This window comes from Cuculus canorus, chromosome 1 (assembly GCF_017976375.1).
Source record: "Cuculus canorus isolate bCucCan1 chromosome 1, bCucCan1.pri, whole genome shotgun sequence".
NCBI lineage: Eukaryota > Metazoa > Chordata > Aves > Cuculiformes > Cuculidae > Cuculus > Cuculus canorus.
In genome coordinates, this window is record NC_071401.1 from 114,326,540 (window position 1) to 114,352,576 (window position 26,037).

The 26,037-nt window shown below is 36.1% G+C and overlaps 1 protein-coding gene across 7 annotated transcripts in view; it reads right to left on the bottom strand.

Moving 5' to 3' along the window:
* Positions 1-26,037, bottom strand: part of NECTIN3 (nectin cell adhesion molecule 3) — a 137,542-nt gene that overhangs the window by 82,053 nt on the left and 29,452 nt on the right. For 6 of the 7 annotated variants that reach the window (XR_008448867.1, XR_008448864.1, XR_008448865.1 and 3 more), the window contains exons 3-7: positions 21,108-21,404; positions 19,184-19,301; positions 16,239-16,390; positions 2,924-3,062; positions 1,525-1,606 (exon numbers count right to left, since the gene is read on the bottom strand). Coding sequence is in view for 4 of the 7 variants with exons in the window: in XM_054060682.1 (XP_053916657.1) it covers positions 1,525-1,606; positions 2,924-3,062; positions 16,239-16,390; positions 19,184-19,301; positions 21,108-21,404 (788 nt within the window). In the remaining 3 variants the exon portion in view is untranslated. The other variant, XM_054060663.1, reaches the window with a different exon arrangement.

A 26,037-nucleotide genomic window follows, 5' to 3' on the forward strand; every position in this document is an offset into this window, starting at 1 on the left:
AATAGTCACTCTCAGAAGCCACAGCAAGCAAAACCAGAAAGAAATCAAAGACAGCAGAGTTCAGAGGAAACCAGTAAGTTATACACTTTATGTATACTTTATTTATCCTATGAAAGGATAAATAATTGCATTTCCTTTTCTTGTCATTTTGCCATCTAGCAGCACAGACGCATAAATAACAACAGTCCAGATCTTCTGATTCTCTAAGAGTCTTTTACCATAACACATCAAGCATAGGAATGTATTAGCAGAAGCATGATTCATCAATATTGCACTTGTTGAGTATTGTAATGACAAAGCGTTACCACACTGTTAGCCCAGAAAAGCATTGTTTCTTTTGTGTCATCGAAGGTGTTATACCACCTTCAAGATCAGAAGAGAAAAACATATCAAACACTAAAGTTGGCAAAAAGTGCAGTATCTTCATACTGTTATAATCATCAAGTTTCTCACTTCATTCAGCAACAATACTAGCGTAGTATATTAGCAAATATTACTCAGAGTAATACTTTTAATATGCAATATTATTTCCATGTATTGCTCCCATGATAAAAAGGAAAGCTTTTATCAGAAGCATATTTGGAGAGCTTCAGTAACCAGCAATCACATGAAGAAAACCTAGAAGCGTAGTTTCAAAGTTACTTCATCAGAATTGTCTTTGAAGATGAGTGAATATTTTTTCCTAGGGCATCCCTCTATCAGAAAAAAAAAAAAAAAAAAGGATTTTATAGGTCCTTAGAACTGCGAAAGTACACCAGAGTACAGGAAAAACAGTATTTGTTACAAACGATTGCCTAAGTTACCCAACTTATAATTCAGCACATCAGAGATCAGAATCTCAGTATTTATACAAAGTACTGAAGATGCAACAACAACAACAAAAAAGCCTTAAGAACAATTACCATCTAACTCTCACTAATACTGACAGGTACCCTTCAGTGTAAGCCAAAATCTAAAGATGAGGCTGAATGACTTAGTATATATACAAAAACCATCACGCTTTAGGGGCTACAGTCAGGATCTATAATGTTCATGAACAGGCTGGTTTATTACATGAAGTGTAATCACAGCCGTTAACCGAAGCTGTCTCCTATAAGCAGGTCGCCTCTGTGCTGCCTCGTACAAAAGCGGCTTTCTGAACTCACCTGGAGTTTCATGAGCAGCCCAATCTAGTGCAAAGCCATGCTGTAGCCAAGAACGGCAGTTAAGATTGTTTTATAAAGCTATGTATATACTTCTAATCACCATGGAATTTTAACTATCCTTTTATATTTCAAGAGCACTAGAGTCTGTCAAACACTGCTAGAGAAGTAAGAAGGATCTACCTACCAGTTTCCTGATCTTTAAGGATGACTTAACACCAAGGACAAACATTTCAGATACTACAAACATAGGAAAAAGTCTCGGTTGTGAATCAACAACTGAAAAACTCCATATATTATCATGAAAGCAAACTCAGACCAAATTAACATAAGCAAGGAAAGTTAGCACTTTTCCTACCTTAATTAATATATAAACACTTACATGAAGCATAGCTTCTTTCTGTGGTACAGACAATGCTCTCTCGTCACATGAGGCTGGTTTGTGAGTGGGTGGAAGATCAATCCTGTAGTAAAGAGAAATGAAATAAAACATGCCACATTCGTGAAGTCCAATTGAACGGTCAGTTAGATATTATTTATTTTTACTGTCAAGTCATTCAACGCTCAAACTTGGACACTCGCTTTTACATTACAATATTCCATGTATGCATCAGCAAACTCACTGCTGGCAAGAATTCAGCCACAGACTTTTTGTAGAAAAGCAATGCCTATCCTATAAGGTGTTAGTAGACAAAACTTGCTCCTCACTCCATACACCACCTCCATCTACATAGGATTGGGGGCTACTAGTACTCATTAACATTTCTAGGTAATGAACAACAGCTTGAATAACATTTACTACCACAGCCTGCCTGTGAAAAAGCCTTACAATCTATTATTAAATGCAAGATTTCTCTACTGTAACTTTCTCAGTGAAAGCAAATGCGTATAAGGGAATTAAAATATTTAAGACTATTCATATGACTACACTTCAGCTACAGAATTTGAGAAAAAAAACCAAGAAAACAGTATTTCTAATCATGTTAGAAATTATTCAGTTGTAAGAAAACACTTGACTCATACTGCTAGCTCAAGACATTCAAACGCTGAAACTTATTTTATGCTAAAAGTTCTAGGTTCCCATTCTACTCCTCATTAAGTTTATGCAGACATGACAGACATTTTCATCTCTCATTCAGTTTAAGAGTAAACTGTACATGGCATATGTGAAAAAGACTTATATTTACAGATATTCAAAGCCATCATCACTTCTTATGTGTTCCAAACAGGGTCTAGATATCATCCACCTCAACTGACAAAATCTTTTCAGGCGCTTGTTTGCTTGTTTTTGTTTGACCATATTGGATGCTTAAAAAAGTAAATAGCATATCTTTGCCAGAGACTTGAAGAAACAGTCAACATACCAGAAAGCACTTCAAGTCAGTCACTGCTAAGCTCACATCTTGGGGTAAATCTTAGGGGACTTTCACTTCTACAGAGCATGGTCAATTTGCTCACGTCAGACCTACAGTTATGATGAACTAGTCGTCTGTGGCATCAGTTAAGATGGACCTCCCCACCTACGAGGTCAAGTGATGACCAGTTTTCTTTCAAAAAAAACTTTTGAAGAGACATAATTATACTACTTGTGAAGTCGTTCTTGGCTTCCTCGTTTCTTTTGCAGAAATGCAAGTGATTTTACATTTGTCTACTCTGAAAATACAGCTCTGAAATTATGATAGCTGAACAGCTGCTAAGGAAACTCAGACATTTGAATTCTTGTATAGAATAAATGCTTTCTGCACATTGCTTTCAATTAAAAAAATCCAATACATACTCACACTTTGTCAAGATAGGATGGCCTTTTTTTCCTCGGGGTCAGCAGCACTGTCACAAAGATGGTAATGATAAAAAGAGCAAGGACTGCTCCAATTACAGCCCCTGCTACAGCAACAGATGATGTCTGCTTAAATGGCATATCTGCAATTGATAGTATAGATTACAAGTTTAAGCAGCTCACATCCTTTCAATACTCAGACAAGCTATGTCAGCATTGCTCTGAGGAATGTTTTTCCTTCCATGACCAAACTGAAAGCCTTGTCCTGCACTAGCACTCTTGCAGTCCTGACTCTGGTCATCCAATTAAAAAACTGTCTGAATTAAGAAAGCTCATGAATGATTCATAATTTCAAAAATTTCATTCACTACTTTTAATAAATACTAGCTGCAGGCTTTTATTTTCTATTTCAACACAAGATGAAGTTACAGAACATGCTTTGCACTTAGATGAGCAAACGAAGTATTAATTCAAAGAAGTAGACAACTGTGGCTTTAAAGGAAATCTTCCTCTAAAGCCACTGAAGTCTGCAGAATGGAAGAAAGGAAACTTAAAAGCAGGGGAAAAAAGATATACTACTAGAAGGAACAAAAAAACTCACTAATACTCTGTTTACACTCATCAAAAAAAACCCTAAGACCATCTATTATTTCTAGGATTTCATGCTTCAGCTACATGGAACAGCCATTTTTATAAACGTAGTTTTTAACAAGAGGGGAGAAAAGCTGTTCTTTTTTTTTTTAAAAAAAAGCAAAACACAATTTTCTTTTGACTTCAGCATCGCCAAATCTGACATTTAACAACTCTTACTGAATTAATACGCTTGTCAGTCTTTTAAAATCAGCAATTTCACAATGCTAGGATTTCCAAAAGTTTTATATCTCAAAGCTGTGAAACCTGTTAGCATACTTTAATTCAACATCAATCTAATATCAATCAGCAAAAAAGGCTTATAAGTCATGCAACTGGAGTAATTCATATTAGCTTCATTAAAAGTTTTAGCTGTAAACACTGGTAGAATACAGAAATAATGCTCTGACTTACACTGATACACACACAAACATGTTCTATTTTATCTCTTACCAAGGAAATTTTAGGAGCCTCTCCAGCAACATATTCTAGGTCAAAAGGCTAAAATAACTATCAAATCTGTTTTATCAATTACTTACAATTCTGATGCTCTTCTGCCTGTATGCTGAAAAGCTGGACAAAGACATTTATTTCTCAGTCTCATTTTGGTACTGCCCCAAACACCTTATTTCCAACCTAATAAGGGGATCTCTGTCCTTTCACAGCATATCAAAGACCTAGCAGCAATACCTCCCTGGGATCACTCATGTAGGTACATCTGAGGTAGACCGAGCAAAACTGAAATAAGCAATTTTTATGACTTCCTTAATTCATAAAGTCATGGATTAACAACTTGCAACAAGCTAATTCACTTCAGGAGATCAGTGTAACATACTACACCTTCAGTGATTATTGTTCCGTTTCACAAAACATCTGTCTTGCCATAAGCTCCATTTATCTGTCAGTACCAGTCTATATACCAAAGAACCATAATTCTCATTTTTTCGTGAAGATTGGACACGTGAATCAGTGAAAGTCTCATTTAACCACTGCATATTAATCCGCTTGTTTATGCTGCACACCCTATTTCAGTGAAAAAGTTGCAGGTAAATAAAATATACCATTAGGTCCAGAATTTATGAAGATGCTTTGGCCCTGTGATTACAATTTCATCATAAGAATTTGACTGTTTCATACTGTAGTACCTTTACAGTGCCCTGTTTTTCTGGTAAATTCTGCCATAATATTGAAACATCATGAAGTACTGTGCTTTCATTGAAAGTTTAGCCCCCGAACCCCATTCTGGGTAAGATGACAAGAGCCACACATTTACCTCTGAACACCAAGTGGGGGAAGAAAAAAGAATATCCTGGCAATTGCAGTAACATACAGGAACCGAAGCACAATTACCACAGGATTCACTTAATTTGCTTTTTTGATTGCTTGGCAAAAGCAGCCGCACCAAAATTCTATCAATCTAATCCGAGTAATGATCAGAAGCCCAGACTACCATACCAAGTTGAAGAAGCAAGAGAGCATCTAAGGTATAAGCTGCCAGCTACACAGAATTCGAACCACCAGTTGGTCAGAAATAGATGGGAATTGATTCACTCCAAGAAATACGGATGAAGCAGAGCTCTCGCAATTGAAAAAAAAAATCACTTTTTTTTAAATGAAAATTGTAGACAATGTATCAGCTGTGCTTAAGTTGACAGTGTTTGGAAAGAAACTGTTCATATTTATCACTCTCAAGTTATAAAGTGGAGACCTGTTTCATAAGCTTAGTGTCTCCAAGAGGAAATGTTAAGAAGACCATCTTAAACAGCTTAAATACTTCAGTTCCTTCTACTTAGCCTCTGTTTTTATCATGCTTTTTCATCTTCAGTTTTAAGAATATAACTGTCAAGCATTTTTGAACACTACCTATGTTCCAGAATGTAACAAAAATTTTATTCACACAACAGCCATTTGTACTTACAATCAATTCTTTTTACAGCAGACATATTGTACAAAAACATTGCAACACGCATAAACCCTATCCCTATTATCAACTTCAACTCCAAAACATTTCAACTTCTTAACTTCATAGGAATTAAATATATATATATATATCTTTTTAAAAAAAACCAAACAAAAAAATCCACAGAGACAAAAGCAAGATATCCCATGTGGAAAACAGGCTTATGGTTGTTTATTTCCAAGTAACACCATCTTTTAAAGATGATATATCAAGTATTTATTTGAAGAGAGGTATGATCTCTTTATTCCAGAAATAATTTGGATCAGAACCTTCTACTAGAAATTTAACTCCTTCCCTTGTATTTGCACTCTAACTAGAGACGCACTATCATTTGCTATTGTTTGAGACTTTGGTTAAAAAACATTTTTCAATACTCCATTAATCCAAACATGAACTTAAGTTTTTTAGGGATGCTTTTCCATTTGAATTTCAAATAAAACTGTTGTCTTAATCTTTTTAAAAAGACATGCAGTCATATGCAATCACAGTGTATTGTCTACAACGCTCAATACAACTATTCGTGAAGCTCTAAATGCTGTAAGCTACCAAAGATCATGAAGATAGAAAAGAACTTCCAGAATGAATGCTCAAGAACCAGCTGTAATTATACAGCCTATTTAATTTTAAAGGTAGCACATTTTTCCCTTTTCAGGTTTCAAATACCAATAGCCTTATCAGCTTCATTTTCAAGCTAAATACTTAAAAATGGCACTTCAAATGACCTACTACTCTAATTATGAATTTATCATTGTTCTACAACTCAAAGTTATTTCATTCCTCCCTACGTAGTCAGGAGAATCAGTTTGGTGAACGTGCCCAAAACAAAGTAGAACTTCAGATGTCCAACAAGATGTCCTACATATAATGCATACAATGTCATTTTAAAGAACAAGAACATATTGCAAAATCAGTACATGTTATTTGCAGGGAAAATAAATCCACTGCAGTGCAGAGACTGCACAATTCAGCCTTTCCATAGATTCTGTAGTTGCACTAATCAGAGAGTGTTTTCTCGATGTGAAATAGCAATGAAAGCGTCCACTTTAATAATCTGAAATTCTAGTTACCCTCTTCAAAGCAAGCATTGTAACTGATTCAGAAGCAACGTAAAACCGCTGTTTTAACTTCTGCTCATAAGAATTCTAGCAAATGCTTTGATATCTTAGTATGCTTAGTGTTTATAGGTACCTGGGAAAAAAAGCAAATTTATGTCAGTCTCCAGCTCTAATTCTCCAGCTTTCAAATTCTACGGCAAGATTCCCCAAAAGCCTCAGAAACAGGTCTGTAAAATTGTACCCTGTGTACCTGCAAGGAGTCTTGTATTCCTTAATGAGTTTTGACATCCTGCTAATCACAGGCCTAACAAATTATCTTACTGTATATATACACCCACTAGCATAAGCTTTAGAAATCAGCGACTATAAAAAATAACTTTTCATCTTATTCAAAGACAAGCCTCTGACCTGTTTAGTTACTCCTCAAAGTTTTGTTCATAAGTTAGTTTCAGTGCAATGACTTCTTTTAAGTACATAGTTACAAGAAGGCTCATTCAAATGCTAAGAGGTATTCATTTTTGTGCAGAAAAAAAGTAAAAATAAAGCTTTGATTCTGCTGTAACTAATTTTAAATGGTAAAGTGGTTGCTATACAGAAGCATTAAGTTTACCATCAATGGAATAATTCACTTTAATCTGTGAATTATATGTCCTGAAAGATTATATATGATCACTGCCTTAGGTAAACTTATTTTTAAATTAGAGCCAAGATAGCCACTTTTTATTGTTAAACACTTTTGAATGGCAACTTTAATTTCGCCTTTTTTACCTCCAACACAGACCAATAAGCACTCTGCATTAAACCTCAAATCTAAAACAGTAGTACAGCATTGGGGAAAAAAGCAGCTCAAATATATTTTCCCCAGATTCAATATTTCTGTTTGTCAAGTCACAATATAAAAACCTTCAAAAAAAATCAGTTTCAAAAAGTTTATTCCTCCTCTTAAGTATAAACAATCTGAAAGTGATCAGCCAATGAAATGAACTGTAGATACACATTTAGTTTTCAGTGGTTACTACACATACCACTCCCTCCGAGATATTACTGAACCATCTATGTGAGAAACAAAGTCTTCTTCATTGTCATCATAACATTCACCACCCATATACTTCATTCCCAATGTTCCACTTTCATAGTAATCCATTGGTCTTTCATAACGTTCCTGGTACCTGTTAATATTGTCTATATTGTTCCACTCTGCTTTTTCAGGGTCTTCTAAATAATCTTTAGATATTAGGATGTCCATTGGATGCTTTATTTCTTTTTTTAGACTGTCAGGATAAGAATCCACATCATCTGACTGAAGAACATCTATTTGAGATTCTTTTTGCATATCTGATGGTGGAATGTAGTTCTTAGCAAAGTAGTCACCACGGAACGTCCGTCTTCTCCTATAGCAAATAATTCCAACAAGAACACTGACAAGTATGAGGAGGAGAGCCCCACCCACCGCACTACCGATGATGGTACCCCAAGTGTCTTGCTGCATTGCTGGCAATGTTGATGTTGCGAAATCTATTACTCTAGGTTCTGTTGCTAAACCTGTGATGCCATCAGTCGAAGGATGCCAGGGAACCGTGGGCAGTCGAGTGGTAGTAGTAGGAGGATCTAATGGAAAGAGCAAAGAAGTAGACAAGACACAGAAAAGGCACAGAATGTCAATGCAAGCTAAATCAGTTAAGGGTTTATAAGAAAGCAAAGTTGATGGGTATGTTCTACAAGAAGAGTTTTTCATTCTCAAGCTCATGGCACCACAATAAGTCTTGCACTTTCCACAGGCTTTGAACTAGCTTCATTACATTCAGGTTTGAGCTATGCAGCAGCAGGATATGACACGTGGGGAGAAAATAAAAATCATTTTTACATAGACATCTTGCCCTCCTTAAAGTAAGGAGATGCAACTTTTCTGCTCAGATGTTCATTGTTCATATCTCATTATTTACCTCCCTCATGGAACAACACTGTCTATGAGGAAAAACCCAATATGTCTTCCATCTTCCCAGACAGCAGTTAGGAATACTGGATCAAATTAATTAATTTGATTATGCCACAGAGTTAATTATTACACATTAAATTCCCACTTCAGAAATGGTTCACAGCACTGAGTATAAGAATGAAAAACTGAATTGTGTGCTCAGTCAGCAGCACATGAACTATCGATTTTTCAACTATTCTCTCCAAAAACATTTATTGCATTAATACAATTTAGCTTCACCTTGAGATTAGTGAAAGAAGCATAGTTAAAAACGGCATGTATTAATTTCAAAGTAACACTTACGTTGAACAAGAAGCTTTCAGAATTTTAAAGTAAAAAAAACAGGAACAGTCGAAGTAAAAATGATTTCTATGCATTCCTCCTAAAAGCAATTTGATCCTTCATGCACAAAAAAATTTCCATATTCATTCCTCAATACAAAATATCAACTGATTGCATGTCAGGTTATGCAAGCAACAAGAGATTGACAGATACCAAGCTTCTCCAGCACTCAGCTTTCTCCTTTGTTCTTTACGTCTACTGGAGATATGTGCATCTGTATTGAAGACAAGGTCACAAGTGATGGGCTGATGACGCTGAGAAGGCCTCCTGAGATTCTCTCAGTCAACTGCAATGCTACATGTAACTCCAGTTTCTATTTGAGGTGTACTGAAGAAAATTTTGCCTTGCCCAATGCAAGGTTATTTTAAAATCAGTAAAGCAAAAAACCTAAACATGTTAATGCAGCTTGAATCTTTTAGAGAGAATATTACATAGACAGCTAAGTATCTCATTATGTCATGTTATTTAGCTAAATGCCCATAAGCATGATTCATGAAACTACTAACGTATTACAGAGGTGCACTGCAAAAGGTAAAATAGATAGAACTGGAGATTCATCAAGCTTCCAGTTATTTGACAAATCCTAACTTGAAAGACTCATAAATACGATTTTTTATCTTACTGCTCAGCGATAGCCATACAATTCTCTTTACTCCAGATAGAATTGCCACATTTGTCATGATCACTACAAACCATAATTGACATTGCACCTCACTGCTGAATGCAACATTTAAAGCTTGGCATAAGTAAAATTTTTAACAGATTTTTCAAAGTACATAATTATATTACTTGATGATGTATAAGTGGTGATTTGTTAGGGAGCTATATATAAATGAAATTAATGACAGAAGACAGGAAACCAAACAAGGAAGATGCACTACCAAAATGAAAAAGAGGAATTCAGAGTATGATTTTAGTAAAAACTGATTTAAAGTGAGTTTTAATTATTTAACAAAGAAGTAGAGATTAAGGAATCCAAGTTTACCAGGGTTCCCATGTCCCACAAATCCATAGGTAGAGAAGCTAAACCTCTCTCCCTTGAAGATTTGCTTTAGATACGAGATTTGTTAGTGTTTCAGAAAACACCAGCAATATAATAAACGTTGGGTCTTTTTTAAACTGGCTCTGTAATTGTTCATTTCCCTCTGATATTGACATCTTGTGTCTCATCCTCCACATCCACAATACAAAATACACATTCACAAGTATGTAGTACTTGCATCCTTGCAAGTTTAACACTCTATTGTCAATGTATTAAAGGACCAATATTTTACAGAGAGCTTTTCCTTCAAAACTTGTGTCATCCAACAGTTTCCAGGCAGTCCAGCTCCATTAATATGTTAATTGGTGCTTGTAGATAATCTTAAATTCATCACAAACGTAGTATCAACTCAGTGTTCGTTTATATGTATTCCTAGAATATGTAACCATGAATGCTTCTATTGTCAGTTTTTGTCAGCACCTTTTATTTTTGAACTACGACAAAATTAAATTTGTCCCTCCTTGCTTATAAGGCAAGTGACAGTAACACATGAAGTAAATCTGTGACATCACCCAGAGCGTTCTGAATGTAATACTAGATTCAGTTTTTTCAGTTCCAGCACCAAGCAAGTTTCCCAAACAGAAAATAGCATTAAGACCAGGAATGCCAGAGTTCCTTAAATCTACTCCAAAACATTTTGCTTGCAAATCACATCTCAAGTGCTACCTTCAAATTAAGACAATGTCTCGTTTGTTGGTATGAAAGTCTGCATTCTTTTATATCAACAAGCTGTTCAATTTTAACATTTCACTTCACCACTGACACTTGTTGCTTTGAGTTCTCAATGCCTTCCACAAAACGCTACATGTGTCATTTTAAGATAATTGTTCCAAATTGCACTTTATTCAACAGCATCCACTTCCTACTGATTTTCTTTAATGTTTTACTTATAACCTAACGTTGAACAGCTCTCATCTCTTTCACTGATGTAGGTCAGTGTTGCACAAACTACAATGTATCAAGTACCCATGCTGGCCAGGGAACTCAAAGTGGCAGAAATGCTGAAAAATATTTAAGTTAAATGCAACTCGATTTCCATTTCAGTCTCTTATTAAGTTCTGTGCCCTGTTCAAATCCTTATTACATACATTCTGCAGTAATTATGAGGACAAGTGAAAACACACGATGTGTCCCATGTCCCCAAACACTATCTTTCCTCTCATTTCCCCTGCAGAATACGTCCGAGGCCAGGACCCATCTTTGCTTTGCAGAAATTACAAAAAACTCTCTTTGCAGTTCTCATTTTACAGAGTGTAAAGTGTCTGCCCATATATGTATTAGATATACATTCATGCAGAGACATCTGCCTCTGCTTCTTCACCTGCTCTCATCATTGAATTTCATTAAGATGTTAAGTAACTAAAAGTGAAGTAATTGATAGCTGCGCAGCTGGGCATTACAGTAACAGCCCCCTTTCTTTCAGCTGCTGAAAAGTTTATGCTGCCAATACCTCATATCATCAGTGAAAGTCTTTCCAAGATAAAAGATTTTACGAATGTCTGATGTTAAATTACTTCTTGGTTAACCATTGTTTCTCCAGGCACTCCCACTCTAAGTTAAGTACTGGGTTAAGGACACTGCAGAACCCTCTCCCCATAAAGTATCTTGTGTACACTGAAGTTCAACATTTTTCTTAGAATTATCTTCAGTTTTTGTTTCCCCCCAATTTTGGCACCATGATAGATATAACGATTGAGATCGTCCTGATGCTACTACTATTTCTTTCATTAAAGTCAATCATCCATTTTCAAAGCTTAGCATACTTTTGCCATTTCTGACTGGAATTTCGCCATTCCACATATTAAGTGGAACATTTTGGCATTTCTTTGGGACACAAGAGAGTAACTGTTAGCATTACCATAACCTTAAACTTGCAAGGAATATTCACTAACAACGTTGAAAGTTCAAAGCTTGTTATATAAGGCAGCATACAAGTTAGGATATCCTGGAACCTGCTTTTCTATACAGCAGAAAAAAAAACCCAACTGATAACTTTTCTACTATAAACTTCAGAAAATACAAGAGTGCCTGTATTCACAGTGCTCTCCCAAAAGACAGGTCGATGTATCAAAAAAAACCAAAACCAATCATCAGTCTATGCTATGTTAGCAATAACGATATCCACTCTTCAACAAGGTGACTATGCTTACAAGTCACATCTTCCTAGAACTGCTAGGATTGCTAACTGACAAAGGCTGGCCTTTACTTCTAACAAAAAGTAGTCTCTTCCAAAGGCAGTCATTTGAACAGATTACAATGGAAGTATATTGCTGTCTTAATGACAGTCTCACAGGTCACCCCTCTTGCAAATGGAGTAAAAAAAAAAGGTGGAGCCTCAGTAAACAGTATGAACGTGAAGGAATACTGAATCAAGTAAATAAAGTTCAATTCCTTGTGTAAAAAAACAAGTAAATCTGTATTACAAGATGGAGTGCTTTACGTATCAAGCTGACAGCTTGTTTTGCAAAACCTGTTGTTGTACAACTAAGTCAGGAACTTCAACAACACGATCATCTCTGAACACTATGAGAACAAGATTTGCGTTAGATGGACAACTACACAAACCACATCTAACTTTACATCACTGAAGAACTAACAAATAGTGAAAATACCAGTGCCTTAAAAGCAATATTAAAGTATTCAGCTTCAAACCTGTTTTAGTATTTCCCTATCCATATAAGATGTATCATGTCTTCTACCTAAAAGCTAGTGAACCTAGCACTTAATCCCCGTCAACTACTTCTCTTATATTTCTCTATTCCACTTCAAAAGTATTCACATGAACGTTATGAACACTGCAGAATTTATTAAAAATACAGCTTTATTTTTTTAACAGTGCATATTAGAACCAAGAGCATTTTTTCATCAGCTTACATTCTAATCCTGCAACACATTTAAATTTACATTTTTTTTTCCAGTACTTAAAAAACCTTAAAACTACCAGCATTATGACTGTTCAGAAACACTAACTTCACAAATCCTCTTTGGCAGCTTCATAATTGAAATCTGAACAACTATGTGATCATACAGCTTTGTTTATAAGCCTCCAAGTTTCACCTTGTTTTTGCCAAGTTCTGTACAGTGTAAAATAGTTAAGATAGAAAAATAAACCAATTAAATGATCGGTCTATGCTACTCCATGTTCACCATTCTTAGATATTATCCACTCTGTTAAGTCAAACATTAAGGTTGTAAGCAGTTTCACTTCAAGTTTACTGCTGCAGCCTTGTTTTCTGTACTCCTGACATGAATACCTATGCTCCTTCTGTGGAGTAAGCTGGAGGAATATTATGCGAGATGAACATTTTTGCTATTTCACAGACACTTACATACCCTGCATCATTTCAAGGGCACTTCATTTATTTAAACAGTCAGTCACACTGAAGTTATTCTTAGAGGTACAATAAAAGTGCTCAATGTCAGTTTCTGAAAACAATACAAGTGTTATACTTCATGATTGCCTCATCTCTCATTTTAATTAAATTTCCTATATACCAAAAGTCAATACACAGTGCTTTTAATCAGTTTGCAATAATCTTCTCTAATGTATCTAAAGCAGAGTGCTGGATACTTGTCTTGGCATTAAAGTGATGTGTACGACTTGCTTGAGCATTACTTGTTGTGACACAGCATTGGATTTATTCTAAGTCTGCTAAAAATCACCTGCATTTGCTTAGATGATGGTCATACTACAGATAAGATTAACATGAAGTTTCTTATAAATTCATTTTATATTAGCTACAGCACTTGTTTTTAATGGTGCACACAACATGTGGAGCCGTCGTTCTGTATGATCTCTGGCTAGCCGAGGTTCAGTCTTGGCACTCCCTAAAAAATAGCTAAGTTTTGCTAGTTGCAATAGAGTTACTGCAGCAAAACAAAGTTGCTGAGCAAAGCTGAATATTAGCACACGTTAGTATCCATCAGTCCACACCAAAAACCAATTACATACATATAGATTCACAGAACCGAAAACCTGAAAACTGGTGGACTTGGAAAAAAAACCTTTTCCTCACCTCACAGTTAGCCCTGTTCTCAGCCCTATTCTACACTAAAAAAACAGCAATACAGTTAAAAGTATATTTGCATGCTACATTCCAGAAGACTGTTTCATCCTATTTAATGATAATATTCTATTTTTTTACTTGACACTTCTTACAATGTGACAGACTAAATGTTTTCAGACTGTTAGACAGTCAGGACTTCTCCATGAAGGAAGCATTAGGACCAAGCATCCAAAAGTAACTTCTCAGACATGACTTCCATGATAATTCACTGCATTAAGTTTATCAATAGCTAAAACTTTATGTAATTTAAGTTGTTTACAAATAATTCCACCATCTCAAACTATTTATAAGTTTCCAGTTCACTAGCCCATTACCCAGTCAGTTAGGACTTCTAGTTTTCCACCATTGCCTATGCAGTTATGGCCAGTGCAGTTATGTCAGTCTGACTGAAGCAACGTCCTTTGTTCCAAAGATGCAGACAACTATTAAATGTGATTTGTGACGGATGTTACTTCAAACATCCTGATCCTCAGTTTTAGTCTTAAGTTTTCATTTTCATCTCAGTCCTAAAGCGTTCATATTTAGTTTTAAGACCTTATTTATAAGTCACCTATGTTTGTATCCTGTAACTGGGCAACACACACTCTGACATTTAATTCACATCGTGGAATTACTAATATCAAGAACTTACTTGAAGTTCTGAAGACCAGCAATGCCATACAACAAAATGAAGTATTAATTTTCATGTCTGTACTGTCTTCCTTTAAAACTAATGTTATCACTTGCTGATCAAGCTAAGTATTAGCTAATGTAGCTAATTATGGGAATTAAGAGAACTTTTCCCACACTTGTATTCAAATCTGTCCTAAGTCATGCGCTCTGTCAGAAAGAAAGTGTCAAAGTAAAACATTAACTACATGTTTAAGAGACACAAGGATGCTTTGACAACAATGGTTCTAAAAAGGCAAATAAGTTTGCCATATTATACTGAGCAGATCAACAAGAGTTCTGCATGAGATATTTAACTATATGATTACAGGTTATCTGTATCCTGAGAAAAGGAGATAAGTAGTAACAGGAGTACAACACACATGTTCAGAACGTAACTAACTTCCTTAGAGCAGAACATCTTTGACTTTTCTAAAGGCAGTTGTTTCCTGCCCCCAACATCTTTTTTTTTCAATTTATGACAGACAAAGCACTGTTTATTGCAAACCCTATGAAGTATGGACTCGCGTAACTTCATGTAACCTCATGTTCAACAAGGCCAAGTGCAAAGTCTCGCACCCGAGTCAGGGCAATCCCAAGCACAAATACAGGTTGAGTGGAGAATGGACAGAGAGCAGCCCTGAGAAAGAGTTGGAAGTACTGGTGGATGAGAAACTCAACATGAGCTGGTAATATGTACTTGCAGCCCAGTTAACCAACCGTACCCTTGGCTGCATCAAATAAAATGCTACCAGCAAGTCAAGGGAGGTGATTATCTCCCTCTACCCTGTTCTCACGAGACCTCACCTGGAGTACTACATTCAGTTCTGGAGTTCTCAGCACAGGAAGGACATGGATCTGTTGGAGTGAGTCTAGCAGAGGGCCACAAAAATAAGAGGGCTGGAAAACCTCCCATACAAGGACAGGCTGAGAGAGTTGGTCTTGTCTAGCCCAGAGAAGAGATGCCTTCAGGAAGACCTTATAGCAGCCTTCCAGTACTTAAAGGAGACCTACAGAAAAGCTGGGGAGGAACTCTTTATCCAGGAGTATAGTGATAGGATGAGGGGTTTTAAGCTGAAAGAGAGGAGACTTAGATGAGACAGTAGGAAGAAATTTTTTCCTGCGAGGGTGGCGATACACAGATGGTCCAGGGAAGTCGTGGATGCCCCAGCCCTGGAGCTGTTCAAAGCCAGGTTGGATGAGGCTTTGAGCAACCTGATCTGGTGGAAGGTGTCCCTGCCCACGGCAGGGGAGCTGGAACTGGAAGATCTTTAAGGTCCTTCCCAACCCAAACCATTCTTTGATTCTCTATGTCTTGCCAAACACTGGAAAAAAGAGTTCATCTACCAAAAGAGGGAAATAACCTCAGAAGCACTCTGGGAACTACATCATCCTTAAGAATTTCCACGGCATGTCGCTGTTATTAAAGAGTCAGTTTAATCTCAAGTTTTACTGTAGCTCTCAAATACAAACTTTCGAGAGCTTTCCACACAATTAAAAGGCATAAATATTTTGTTGCAACTGGCTCTTTGTAATTTCAAATACTGACAAAAAAAAAATCCACACTAATATACTGCCTTTGCTGAGAAATAAGACTTACCCAAGATGTAGATAGTCTTCTGATCACTTCTCTGACCAAGCGAATTAGTCACCTTACAGATGTAAGTCCCAGTGTAGTTGTAAGTCAATGGACTACTGAACTGCAGAGTATTGTTAATAGATAGCAATCCTTCAGGCCATTGTCCATCCAACCTACAACAAAACAACTCATTATATTTTAATTGTGAAACTTTATGAATGAAGTCTAAATACAACTAGTTTATATTTACAATAACAAGAGTTAACATTTCACTGTGCTCTGGCAGAGTGGGCTTTCACTGGATATTCTCTGTCCACCTGAACATTTAGTATTTAATTTCTGTGCCAGGTCCTTTAGATGCCAAATCTGCTGGCACTAGCAAGCTGTCTACCAATGAAGTTACAACTATAACATTAATTCAAAAATCACTTGCAGGAACAATCTAAAACAACCTCTACAAACTAGCAGTCAAACTAAACTGCACTTACACTGTTGTCAGGATTATCTGCCTGTTCTCTTGCATCCAATTGAGATAGTTTCTGAGTAAGAGCTCAAACAGAATTTGCCCCCCTCAGCCTGCCTTTTCTCATACCTCATCACTTTTCCATCTAAATTACAGCACTGAAATTGAATTCAGCACTTGGCAACACATTTGGGGAAACAACTAGTTAAAAAATTAGTTTCCAACCAACTGGCTTTTAAAAACATCTTGCACTTCCCTGTAGCATTCTGCATTCACGTGATTACAGTTAACTGTGTCAGCACAACAGAGAGGAAAGGGCAGAGGCACTAGAACTACTTTAAAAAAGCTGATGACTACCCATTAAACACCTGTGTAACCTCAATCCACTGCATCCCATTTCGCTTTTATTGAAGTATCCAGTAACAGCTAAGCAGGACTAAACAATATTCAAACAGGTCTCAGTATTCCGGTAGCATAAAGCATGTATGATTAGCATGGAAAAAAAAAAAACCCGAACCTGACATTTTAAAACAGGTACTCAGTTCACAGTAAACACTGTCTCCAACAAATTTATATTCCAGACAACACTCCCATCACTTTGCTGGCAATGATTATTGCCTAGAATTCCTTCAGTCATATAAAGCTTGTAAGTGGTTAAGCATATACTTCATAACATGTAGTACCAGCAGTATTTAAAAAAAAAAATTTAAAGTAGTCACATGGTTTGAAAGCTCTATTTAATAAAATTCTCATGCATGCAATATTTAATATCATTGACCATGAAAATATTACTAACCTAGCAAATACCATGTCATCGTAGGGATGAAGAATTTTTGGTGTGATAGTTATAGAAACTATTATATTTTGAAACTATTACATTTTGAAACCAGTAAGATACTACAAGTATCAATACAGCACGTTTCTACTTCCTTAAAGACTCAAGCTATCCTTTTGCACAGTCTTCCTCCCTCACCTTGAAGTTCCTCATTCAGTACTACAGCTTCTTGGATGGGTTGTTTTGTTGCTCAAATAAAAAAGGTGCGTTAGCTTTATTCCATAAAATTAAACTTGTCCTGTTAAATTTGGTTCAGTTTTAACCTCAAGAAATTCAGAAGCGATCTCTGAACCTTGAAATGCCTTAATGTTTTAATATGTGTATTTATTCCGGAAACTGAAACATAGGTTGTATTGATTGGTTCTTACATACATCTCAAATTCAAACCGAAAAACTGAGAACCTGATTCATCTGAATAAACAAGCACTACTGCTGTTGAGAGTCTGACATACTTTTTTAAACACAGGAATTTGTGTGTGGAAATATATCATCACACAGAATTTGATCTAAGCCTGGAATGAGGATGGCAGGATACTGTAGCACATAAGGAAAGAATACATTTTACTAAATCTACTTAAGTGTAGCTGTGCCATTCTAACTAGAGTTAGCTGCAACACTGACCTAAGATTTCAAGGCTGCTTTTGTAGGATTGAGTCAGTTACAGTAACACTTTGTTTCCCTCTGAAATTGCCATCAAGCAAAATTAAACTTATCAACACAACATTTTCAAACCAATTATGGCTATGGTTCCTATATAGTAAATGATACCTACCTTTGAGAAGGTAGGGAAATGGATTACAGCTTCACAACAGTAAATATTTCTGTGATTTTAGAAACAGAAGCACTGCAACACAGCCACATAGAAATTTATTCTCCTTTGGAAAGTTATTTCATTTGTTTCTACAAGCAACAAATCAATTTTAAATAGCTGGGTTTTATTTATTTGTTCTTTTACTGGTTTTTTGTCTTTTCTTTTTGGTTTTTTTTTAATTCACAGGACAGATTTTGAACTATGCTTTTGTTGTCTTCTGTGTCCTCTCTGGAGTATACCCATGGCTCCAAAGGCAAAGCAGTAAATTTGACTATGGCCCACCCAATCCATAAATTTATGAAATATGGCTGTTGTGCAATTTTTTTTTTTATCTTACTAAAGGCAAGCTCAAGACCTAGTTTCCACCACTATGCAAAACACCACATTTGTCTGTCTTGGCAACTACTTGAACACTTTTGAAAAACATGACAAATTCTGTAATTCAGTAAGCAATCATTTCAATTGTAATTTCCAGATTTTAAAATTCAAATAGAGAAAAGTCTGTTCAAGTGTTTAAGACCTACTTCAAGAAATAATACCAAACTACTGAAATAATAGTTGGATCCCTAATAGATTTATTGGGCTTTGCTTTATATACTGCAACATAAACAGTTTTGCCTACTTTATTATGTAACTACAAAGTTATCCCAAGAGTAATGACAAACTATTCAGGCTCGTAAATTCACAAAATAACTGCTTATCTATATTCATACATACAAACATCTTGTATCCTGTAAAAGGCAGGATAATACCATTACAACCCAATACAAGTGATATGCTCCTTATTATCAAGAAAGGTAAACTAAGAGATTATACCACTTCAATCATGTGTCAAGCCCCTTTTTATTAATTTTTACCTGGTCCACATAAATTCCATAGGTAAGGGATTTGCATCAGCATTACATCTGAGCTGAACGTTCTCTCTTCCGATGAACCAGTTTCCGTCATAGCCAGTTACTGAAACTTCTGGGGCATCTGACAAAAAAAAATTAACTTAACAACATTCTCTATAAATAAGAACTGTGTGTAATAGTTGGCTCAGTGGAGCAGGATTTTTTTTGTTTATTGTTTTTATTTATTTCAGTTTTTAATTAAAAACAACAAAACACAAGGCGAAGACCAATACCATACCAAGCTACACGATAATATGCAGCAGTGGGTTAGATCAAGAACAGCAAGTTACTTTTAACTGCGCAGCTGTCTCACTGTGTGCTTTAGGCAAACATACAGCACTTTGGGGAAGTAAAAGGACTTCAGAAGAAAAGAATGAGTTCAATGTTTTTTTGGAAGTGAGGAACAGTAATTTAGAGCTACTTCTCATTAACAAGATACAGTGAAGGATCAGAAGCAGCTGTCTGAGGAGCCAAGTAACCAGGAAATCATCAAAAAGTTCAGATGACAGCTAAAAAGTTTGTTATCCACTGGCACATGATGTAGATATCTATTGTCATGGCTTTAAAAAAATCAAGGACATCGCTTCAGATAAGCCAGAGACACCTTAGCTGAAACATTCAGAACCTAGAGAACAGAAGAACAACTATGATTTGGTCTAAGCTCCTACAGCAGAGATGGAGGAGTAGCTGCAAAAGCTAAAAGCATAAGGGAAGACTGAAGGAAGACTAGACAACATGAAGTCTCTGCTTCTCACTTGCTGCTGTGTTGCTTCCTATATAGTTATTTTACAAGTTCTGAAACACGCCTTAGCACTACATTCAGAAAAAAATAAGTTTAAAAACAACTTGTTCTTTCATTTCACTTCATTCTCTTATTCACTCCTTGAGACAATGGGAACAAATAAACTTTACTATCATTCTTGTACCAAAGGCATTTTACTCTAGATAACTGCTTGTATCAAAGGCACTTAGTTGGAATCACCACCCAAGTAAGTGATCCTTTAGCTAATGGAACAACAGCAAAACCAGAAGAAATTCTAGTCAAACCAAAACAGCAAAGTTAACTTTTTCCAGCCACTACATTTCTTCTAATTGAATTGACAGATTTCCATAATTTAAGAGCTTTAAAGCAGCACACAGCTGAAACAGGAAACTAAAGGAGCAACTTGAAAATAACTTGTTTTGGTCACTTATGCATTGTCTAGTCAAAAAAAAAAATCCATCACAAGCCTAAAGCTAATTTGACTTAACTTGTTTTAGCTAAGCAGCATTGTAAACCATTTCGCTTCATATTCATGTGTTTTAAAGCCATAAATAAGCAAGCCCAATACAGGCTTGAATTTGATTAGCAATCTGAAGTTGAATAACAAATGTTAGGTATGTATATATCATGTTCTTATTACCTTAAGCAAATTAGAGTGGAAAAAGCTTAGTAAGTAATTTGAAAACAAACTTACTGACCACCTACTTTCAACTTGCAATCTCAAACATGAATCTTCATTACAATTCTTTAATGCTTCTGAAATTGTAAGGTACTAAACAGTTTATGCATGAACAGAGTTGGTTATTGTGTCTGTAATCTTTCCAATATTTAATATAAAAATGAATAATATTTACCTGTGAGGCAACAGCCAACTGAGATGGTAGAAACAATGGTTTTTTAAGCTTTGTGACTAGATTTTATTTCATTCTGTTTTCAAACACTGAGAACTTGGGTTCCTGCTCCTGCCTGACCTGCCTCTTATTGCAGGCTTTTCTATATAGTTTCAGCTTCCCTTTTTTTCCTAAAGCAGTAGGTGCTCGCTTCCTTCCTATGGAAAGTATACACCAATAATGAGGGTAGTTTTAAGATATATACCTAGTATCAACTACCTTACAGAATACTCACACTGTATGTCCAGCACATGAGTGTATCTTATCTCCTTTTCCAAAGCAGGATGTCTCACAATACAAGTTATACGTCTTCCTCTTGCAAATCGTGTAGGGACAATCATATACTGACTTACAACTGTCACCGTTTCATTTGGAAACAAAGTAGAGCTGGATTCCATTTCACCAAGACCTCCTTCCCAGTCAATCTCCGCAGCAGGTTTTCCAGTGGCTGCTGTACAAGTGGCTGCTATAGTCCTATTTGCACCATCTATTAGAGGGTTTGGTCCTTTCATTAAGCTCACAACAGGTTCAACTATGGAGGCAAAAAAAAGAGGTATATTTAAACAAGACAGTCTCCACATCTTCAAAACAGCTGCCATATAAAAGTTACACAAGAATCAATTCATTTGCAGAAGCTCATACTAATCAGATATCCTAGAAATGGGATCACTCACTTATCAGAGACAATAGCTGTAACAAAGCTCTGTCTGCCTGATACTGTTTATCTCTGTCAACTTATTAATGTTGCTCGTTCACAATATTTATTACCCTGACAGGTAATTCCAACATGGTTTGTTTCAAAACACCAACTACAGTGCTCCAGTTGCAATGTCTGGCAACAGGCAATTTAAGATACTGGGTTGAAACTATACCGTGATAAAAAAAAAGCTTAGGTTCTGCAGCACTTTCAAGCATTGTACTAAAAAGTATTAATCCACACTGTCACTTTGTGTCATTTCAAAACTACTTAATTCAGTGTTTTAACACTCAACATAAGGAGTTTAAGTTTCTGTTCATCAGTACAACAACAGAAATTTATTTCATGCTGAAAAAGCCTCTGAAAAAGTATATTTATTATGCATGCACATACATTAGATATGAAAATCTAATACGTACAAATATACATAATACACACTTCGTATATAAAAATTTTTATATCCTTTTGATATACAAATAAATCAAACTCAATACTATGTCCACAACTCAAGAAACTTGCAATTATAAGGATAAGACCTTCATGTAAACCCACTGCTTGCCCCAAAATTTTAGAGGCTTACAGAACACACTCTCTTCTAAAAGAAAGTCAAGTTCTGGATGTACAACTGTACTCTTGATAGCCATAGACTGAAAAGCTTTTAGGGAAATTTCCTTTTTATTCAAGAGATCTGTTTCAGCCCTGTACAAGCCATCCACTAGCTGTAGCCTAAGTCAGAAATACCACCTGATGCTCCAGATAGAAATCAAGGGTTTGCTCTCTAGGATAGCACATTTCCATCTTCAAGACTACAAGATACATGTTTCTTAGTAGCATACTAGCCTATTACATAATGCTTGTCTTTTGACCTAATGAGGCTACCAAAAGTCCTCTGAAGTCATCACTACATACCATAACACTTCAGAATCTACCTCAGTAAGCCAGACCTCAACTAATTACAAAGCAGAGACAACGCTTACAACTTATGTGCCTTTTAGTATCCTGTAGGGAGAAGTTCAGTTCACAGATTTTCTTTCCGAGAACTTGAAGCTGACCCACATTATCTTGAAACAAAATACAGGAGGGTTCAATATACCTGGAAAGATGCTTCTCCATCTACCTATACTTTGATGAGATAACTAGCTAACAAATATTTTCAGCCTGAATGAATTCAGTATAAGAATCAGCTTTTGATTGTCTTCTGCTCATTCTAACACTGCTCAGGTCTAAAGAGGGTCATTTATTATTTGCTCGGTTACACCAAAAGGAAAAGCAGCTACTAAATGGATAACCTTATATAAATATGTGGTTTCTGGTCTATGCTTAGAAGTGCTTAAAGAAGGTATATTCACCAAAACAAAAGATGTTTGTTTGGGCAGACACGAGGAGCAGATCGTTTTCTACTTTGTTTCCTTAAATACCTACCCTCCCTGATATGTTAGTGACCCTACTGTAAACATATCAACAGCAGGGTTTTTCTGCCAAGCCTCACATTCACTCTTCTAGATCTTGAAGCATCTCTTAACAGAGCTTCTTTTAAAATTTGACTCCCTGCTCTCCAGCACCAGCAGCAAAGTAAAGCTTTCTGCAATAATGTTTGAACTGATGTACATATGAAGCAGTCTATAATCTGAAAAAAAAATGCCTTTAAAACCTAGTATGAGAACTTGACATCATATAGTTTTATTTGACCCACAATTTGGTTTCCCTCATTTAAAAACATTACCACCTTATTCTCCTAAATCACTAGCAGTAACCTTTTCAATAGCTTCTATAGTATTACTGAAACTCAGAAGTAAACGTCCAAGTTAATCATTAGTGTCTTACAAGATAAAGACATTCTATTTTGCTGCATGTTCCCCCACTAGATCTTCATCACACAAAACCCAAATCAGCAGCTCCTCATTAACCTCATTAGCTTTTCACATCAGAACTCACAGACCCCCAAAAAAACTTCCAGAAATAGGTTTCCTGTATTTTATTTCTTTGAATTTAAAGAAAAAAAGCATACTACCAGTATGCTACTTCACTTACTGTGCTTTTAGAAAAAAATGTCTTCAAGTATTAAGTGATAGCAGCCATAAAGCAGGATATACACTAATTTAAAAAGCCTAGTTTCTCCTAAGATTATAATTAATTAACAGCCTAGATACACTGACTAGGAAGAGCTGATTGAAAGGTCAGCACAAACAGATTATCGCATTAATATATCTTAGGAGTAGAATAGTGATACAAAGTCAATGCAATATTATGGCATGAATTATATTTGAGGCATGAGATGTGGTGGCTTAAGTATAGAAGTTGGGAATGCAGCTGTTTAGGAAGTCTAAACTAATGTGCACAGTTGTGCTAACCATTTTACTGATTAATGACCACTAATTTAACCTTAATTTAGGCTTCATCTTACATTAACATGGATACATCAGAGATCTTTTGTTACTCACATCCTAACACTTCTTTACAGAAAAATCACCTAATAAAGCATCCAGAAAAAAATCCTATTGCATTGACTTTCCAGGTCTCAAAGTTTCTTCTTGGTTTTAAGTACTTCACAGGCCTTTTTTTCAACTGCTTCCATTAGTTTTAAAACTAGTTTTCTCCTGCCACTGTGCACAGGAGGTCTGGATGAAACTGACATGATTACAAAACAAACAGTATTATTTCCACTTATTAAATTCATTGATTCCTTGGCAACAGCATGACACTGGGAATTTCCACCCCCTTCATCACAATTGACCTTTACTTGAATAACTTCTCTCCAAAACAGTATCTCTACTTTTTGTTTTCTCTCCCCTCAAAACCAGCAGCCTCGTATTTCTGTGTAACTTATCCTGCACATTAATTAATCCTTTATTATTGATTTTATTTTTTTTTTAAGACCAGTGAGTTCACTAATTTATCTGCTTAATGCCTTCTCTCAGGCCAGAATATTGGGTGGTGCAAGAAAAATGTGCACTCTTGAAACACCACGACTTTATTTGATCTGTCTGATGGTATGTACTTTCCATAATGTCTGACACGCATCTTTCTTCAATTCTTTATTGTAAGAATTTCTACACTAGTGTATCTGGGACCTATTCACAGTGACCAACTTCTGTCTGCCTTTACCATTCTGATCTGTGCAGCTTGTTCTTCACTTGCAGCATTGGTAAGAATGAAGCCTGAAGAAGAACAAGATCTACTTTATCAGTATCTATGCTGAGAAATCCAGCTTAGCAAAACAGAAGTCAAACCGAACCAGTCAAAATAGTCACATACAGCATTCAAGATAGTAACATTAAGTTATGTTAGCTCTGCAAGCTACCCTGCCACACCATCTCTTCTGCCTTCAAACTCCATTTTGGCCAGTTTAGTCAGCATCTTGAGAAACAAAACAGCTTGACATGCAATTCTTACATTTCTTTTGCTGTCACTTAACAATGCAAGTTTAAAGAACCAAAGTTTTAGCCAAGATCAATACAACTTTGACCCCAAAAGAACTTTCCTATTCTCACTGTCTTAATCTCTTCTTTTACAGTGCATTTCCTTAAAACAATACAAAGCACTAAACAAAGCAAACTGGGAGTGAGCTAAGTCAAACATCCTAAATCTGTTAAACTTACATAGCATAAGACAGAGGTTCTAAGAAAACAAAGCGATCAATGGACTGTGGCAAAAATAGAGGACATTTTATAGTTATCTTTCTTATTATGTAATTATCTTTTATTCCATTTGTCTTCAGTACCACTGCCTTACAGCATTCAAACATTTACTACATAGTATCATAGTATAGTTAGGGTTGGAAGGGACCTTAAAGATCATTTAGTTTCAACCCCCCTGCCATGAGCAGGGACACCTCCCACTAGATCAGGCTGCCCAAGGCCCCATCTAACCTGGCCTTGAACACCTTCCAGGGATGGGGCAGCCACAGCTTCCCTGGGCAACCTGTGCCAGTGCCTCACCACTCATGGTGAAGAAATTCTTCCTAATGTCTAGTCTAAATCTTCCCCTCTTCAGTTTATATCTGTTCCCCCTGGTTCTATCCCCACAAGCCTTTACGAATAGCCCCTCTACAGCTTTCCTGTAGGCCTCCTTCAGGTACTGGAAGGTTGCTATAAGATCTCCTCTGAGCCATGATGTACATGATTTAGTGAAGTATGTCTACTACACATAGGAACAAACCTAAATCTTTCTTCAATAGGAACTGATGGGGACTAGGAAAAAGACAATACTGCTTAACTGGAAACAGTTTCAGTCCCAGAGCATGAACTTTACTCCCTTCACTTCAGGGAGAGTTTTTAGAACTATAGGAGAATACAGTGAGAATAAAGCTCATCTTAAGTTACATCACATTTTAAGTTTGGATTGGAGGTATTCCATTCCTTAAGACTCTGAAGCTCAAAAGTTATTCAGTTACATGCATATTCTGAAAACCATTACTTCTCCAGTATTTTCATTGTGTAAGTCTAGATGTTAGAGTACCCAAGTTTTC